Source organism: Musa acuminata, chromosome BXJ1-4, assembly GCF_036884655.1.
Source record: "Musa acuminata AAA Group cultivar baxijiao chromosome BXJ1-4, Cavendish_Baxijiao_AAA, whole genome shotgun sequence".
NCBI lineage: Eukaryota > Viridiplantae > Streptophyta > Magnoliopsida > Zingiberales > Musaceae > Musa > Musa acuminata.
The window spans coordinates 14,522,085-14,527,534 of NC_088330.1; the positions used below are offsets into that span (position 1 = coordinate 14,522,085).

The 5,450-nt window shown below is 48.5% G+C and overlaps 1 protein-coding gene across 1 annotated transcript; it reads left to right on the plus strand.

Annotated features, from left to right (window-relative positions):
• Nucleotides 1–907: 907 nt before the first annotated feature.
• LOC135649735 (NDR1/HIN1-like protein 6) lies at nucleotides 908–1,961 on the plus strand. Its single transcript, XM_065168444.1, has one exon. The coding sequence runs from the start codon at nucleotides 991–993 to the stop codon at nucleotides 1,765–1,767; it is 777 nt and encodes a 258-aa protein (XP_065024516.1). The 5' UTR covers nucleotides 908–990; the 3' UTR covers nucleotides 1,768–1,961.
• The last annotated feature ends 3,489 nt before the right edge of the window (nucleotides 1,962–5,450 follow it).

Here is a 5,450-nt window from a genome sequence, read left to right on the forward strand (position 1 = left end):
CAACCGAGAGGGTACCCGTTACTTTAACTATGTCAGTATCCTAATTTGACAATGTCAAGCTAGACTTGCCAATTCGATCGATACACATTTTGCTTCCCATATCAATTCCGAGCTGCAACTCACATGGACAATGCCGACGACTTGCTAATACAAAACCCAGTAAGGCATCAGCAGCGGCGCTTTGGCCGTATTCGATGTGCGGACACACTCGGAAGACGTGTTCACCGGGGCTTGGGCTTAGGTTTGGGTCCTCTCTAGATCGCATGATAGTTAATCCACCTATTCCATCATTGTGATGTCATCCTTGACAAGGATTGTCCGAATTGGAGGGAGGAACATACATAAAGTGGGAGAGGGTCCCAACTCTCGTCGCTGACGTATTCATGATGTTTCACCTTCAATTCGTGGCGGTGGTGCACCCACTGTAACAGGTGGGCGACAATTACCGAGAGATTTTGAGTACTGTTGGAATTTTGAATAGCTCAATTATGTTGCTCTTGCAGCTGACAATGAAAGGTTGTTCATCGGATCGGTCGTATTAATTAATACGATTAAAGATGAGGGTAGTAGCTGCTGATGCCGCGACCGGACAAGCATCCTGTGTTTCTGTGTTTATCGTTTTGATGAGACAATCTTAATCTATTACATCAAATAAGGAGTTGGGAGTTTAGAAGTGCTACCCGTGGCGGTGCTACCACACGGATGTTGCTTCGCCGTGAAAATTATGAAAAAATTGTCATGTCCTTCCCATTTGTTGGATTTTTGTTCTACTATCACAAAAGTATATCTATTTATCCCGTCCATCTCTGTCACCAATTGACCACTAAACCAACTGGCGACACGTCCCACGCGGTTCGCCACCACAATTCCCGTTACCCGTGGCGGTTCGCCACCCCCTTATTATTCTCCTACTACCACTTCAGCGGTGCGTCTCATTGGGCGTGTCACACGGAGAGAGAGAGAGAGAGAGAGAGAGAGACGTCGTTGGCAATGGAGGCGTCGAGGCAACCCAACTCCAACCCTCCCCGACTCGCCAATGGTAATGGCACCGCCAACGGCGGCGCCGCCACAGCCAACGGGGCGCGACCCACCTTCCCGCCAACCAAGGCCCAGCAGTACCGCCTCCCCTACCGTCCCCAGCCGCCGCCGCCCCGCCGCCGCCGCCGCCGGGGATGCTGCTGCATCTGCTGCCTCTGGCTCACCCTCTTTCTCATAGCCCTCGTCTTCCTCGCTGCCATCGCCGCCGGCGTCCTCTACGTCCTTTACCGCCCCCAGCACCCCACCTTCTCCGTCTCCTCGCTCCGTCTTGCCGCCCTCAACCTCTCCTCCGCCGACCTCCTCACCTCCCGCCTCGATCTCTCTGTCACCGCCCGCAACCCCAACAGGAAGCTCGTCTTCGTCTACGACGACGTCGCTATCTCCGCCTCCTCCGGCGGGGTCACGATAGGCGAGGGGACGATCCCGGGCTTCGCACAGGGCACTGACAATACCACGGTGCTCAAAACCACCGTGTCGAGCTCAGGGCGGAGCCTGGACCCGACGGAGGCGTCGGATCTGAGAAAGAGGAAACGGTACCCCTTGGAGATCGAGCTCGACACCAGGGCCGGGGTCAAGATCGGAGGGTTCAAGTCGAAGCGCCTCGGCATCCGCGCTTCGTGCGACGGGATTGAGGCGGTGGTCGCCAAGGGCAACGCCACCGCCACAACCACCGGGTCGGCCAAATGCAAGGTGAAACTTCGAATCAAGATCTGGAACTGGACGATCTAGAAACAATTACTGGCTATCCAGGTTAAAAGCAAGGAAAATAAATTAGATTAGAAGGAAGGTATCTATATTGATTTTTTGCCCCCCTTCTCTCTCTAGTGGAGTACAGTATTTTTTTCCCCCTTTGTAAACCTCCCTCTATTTGATTTGTCAGTTCCGATGGCCTTCTTGGATCTTAATATTTGTGTTCTTTGGTATTTGGGGATTGGAATTCTTCGATGATCTATGTTGACAATTTGCCTTGATTCTTCGCCTTCCTCGAATCGTCGTTATCACTTTCGAATGGACACTATCAAAAGTAAACAAGGGTGGTGGAGGGAATATAACAAGTGGAGGGCATGCTTTCATGGTGATGTGAAGTGTCGCTAACACCACTTGCATTGGCACATGATAGAAAGGGGCTCCACGGTATGGTGGTGGTGGTGGTGGTGGTGGTGGTGGTGGTGTTGTTGTATGTGGATAAGTGTTGTGTCACGATGGATCCATGTCAGTAACAACGCCACCGATGGGTACTGCAGAGGGAACGTGCGGTGCACCGCCGTGGTGTGGACTGAGTGTGGTGGGCTGGCTTTAGATTTTTTTTTTTTTTTTCCAATTTAACCGCGTGGGTGGGCGGTCGAGTACTGATGACGATGTGTTTTTGTGCTGCATCGGGCGCAAGAATTCACAATCTATGTAGCGTATGTAATATACCGAATCCTAAAGAAGCTTCGGTGCGAACGAGTTCATAAGATTAACCTCACGGGATTGGTAGTAGAAAGTACGCATGCTTAGTAATTGCGTTTATCAGATAACGACCATCATATAGACACGTTTAATATCCTCGACCGTGCTTGACACTTTGGTTTGGTTGTTTATTATGGATGGCGATTAAAAATCCCAACCGCCTAGCCCTTGTAGTCGGTTCTTCCTCTGGGAATGGGAATAGCCGGGAGTAGGACGCGTTGCAGAGATCAGATACGCACCTGAGAGCGCACGTGAGGGCACGAGGCCGATGGACTTGGGGTGGATGACCATTGCTTTGGATGCGAAGGAATTCCCAACATGTGGGTTTGGAAGACCTCCCCCATGTGCGGGTTTTCCTCATTTCTAATCTTCCGCGTCAAACAGCTACGCCTATCGGGCATCATTATCTTCACTTTTTAAGCCAGCCAACAATGGGGAAAAGATCTAATTGAGAATATTCTAATACCGTCCACTCAATAATAGTAGATAGTCACCTCAAAGTTGATGTAATATTTTGGAACTGACGAGGTGCACGCATGTGGTACGAGCTCGAGATGATGTGATAGGCTCGATGATAATATGCGATGGTGCCTCCGTCGCCCGAGGTCGTGCAAGACGGTGTCACACGACACAGAGCCATGTGGGTCGATCTACACGTGCGAAGTGCACGAGCTGGTCGCCCGGAGCATCGACGACCATCAACGACCTACGTATGATCAATGCTCGATGATAGATATAAATAATGATCCCCTGGTCAGTGATAGGGAGGACCAAAAACACCCTTAAACTCACCTCGATCTAACTTGAGCTTTAGAGGGGTCGAGTTAGGGATCCCCCTCCCGACATTGACCTTTCGTGTAGGAAAGTAACATTGAAGCCAGAGCTCAAATCTCACATCGGGTTAGTCTAGGAGGCATCAACCCCAACTCGACCTTATCCTTCCATCACCACCTTAGACATCCACGTGGATGCCCTCACACGATCGGAACCGAACCGAGCCGTATCGGCTCCTGGGACACAGCATGAAGACACCAATATTTTTGGCACTAGGAGGGCCCAATATCATAAGAGTATCCACCAATGAGTAATCCCAGCGAGCACCCTAGCGAGGAGGTGCCCGCCACCAACTCCATCTTTGAACTCGTGGCGCAGTTGCCCACTCTCCCGCACATGAATGGGAGCGCCTTAGCTCAGACCCTGGGTTGCTATTGGCACTTGTTCAATGACCTCGGGCTCTCGTCCCTTAGGGTTGAAGTAGGGTAGCTAGTCGTCCTTGCCGAGGCGTTCCTCAACCTCGCCCACCAGGTGCAGGGTATTGGTGGGTATAATGCAGACCATCACACCCCTTATACCCCAGCTAGCTCAATAGGTGGCTCCTCCCTTGTAGCAGTCACCTGTGATCTAGCTTGCACTCACCCCTACACCTCATGATGCCACCCTGGTCGACCAGCCCCCCTTGGCTTCGAATGTTCACCCATCGATTGAGGAGTAGCTTGAAGACCCGAGGCCAACCGCATAGTACGATGCCCCCATGCCCAGATACACTACCTCGACCTTCCCGGAGCTTGACACTCTATAGTCCAACTCGACGGATGACTCATTCTGGGCCTAGTTGTAGTTGGCAAATCGGTGCCTGGATGAGGTTCAAAGAGAATTCCACAAGTCTAAGGAAGAACTCGGGAAAAGCACCTCGATAGGACCCCCCTTTATCGAAGAAATCCAGGACAAACCTATCTCCCTCAACTTCTGCCTCCCCATGTTGGAGGCCTATAATGGTGGCTCCAACCTAGTGGAGCACATCGTCGCCTTCTGGGCCCAGATGGTCTTATGTAGTGTTTGTTATAGGTGCCCTACAAGCCAATCACATGAATGATGACATCTGTGACACGTTGTGACGATCTCTTTGCTTATTATTACTAGCATTTTATCACATATTATCTGGATGTATATTATGATGTCCTTATATCTATGCAATAAGAATCAAATGAGATCACGATAATGAGATCGATTCACCTTTAAACACATATTCGAAATCATCCCGGTCATATGTTACTCGAGAAGGACATTGAGATAATCGGATAGACCGATGCGTTGTATACTCATCCATATGATGGAGGCGGTTGGTTGTAGGAAAATCTAGGGGTGACGTTACTAGTCATAGGTGCCCTCCAAGCCAATCACGTGAGTGATGACACGTGTGACTTGACACACAATATTTTTACTTATTATATTTTAATATTTTATTATTTTATATTAATTATTGCATAAACACATATATATTGTGATGTCCTTAGATCTGTGCAATGGGAATCGGATCGTGATGAGATTATGATAATAAGATCGATTCACCTTTAAACATAGACCCTAAATAATCCTGGTCATATGTTACTCGAAAGGGATATCGAGATAACTGGACATATTAGTATACTGTATACTAGTCCATATGATGGAGGTAGTTGGTCTCATAGTTGCTCGTGTGGGGACACTAAAGATACAGTGCAGGTGCTCATTGGAGAATGAGTTCACTAATTGATCCACTCATAGAATATTGGATAGTTGATGATGCCTTATTCTCATACAACGATTTCATAGTCCTAGTAATGTATCTGGTCCTTAGACTTGAGACACTAAGGATGTCTTGTATGAGTACTCCACTCTTTGATACCAGACTTATAGGTTTGGAAGTTCCAAATATAGTACAACCGATTATTGGGAGTGGCAGCTAACCTTATGAGTACTATTGAGTGTCGATAGAGGATCATTTTCTCTCAGTATCATGAGAGGAATATGCTAATCATAGGTGCCGAGTAAGCCAATCACGTGAGTGATGGCACGTGTGACTTGATACAGAATCTTTTTGCTTATTATATTTTGACATTTATCACTTTATATTGACTATTACATATATGCACGATAATTAGACCGATTCACCTTTAAACGCATATCCTAAATAATCCCGA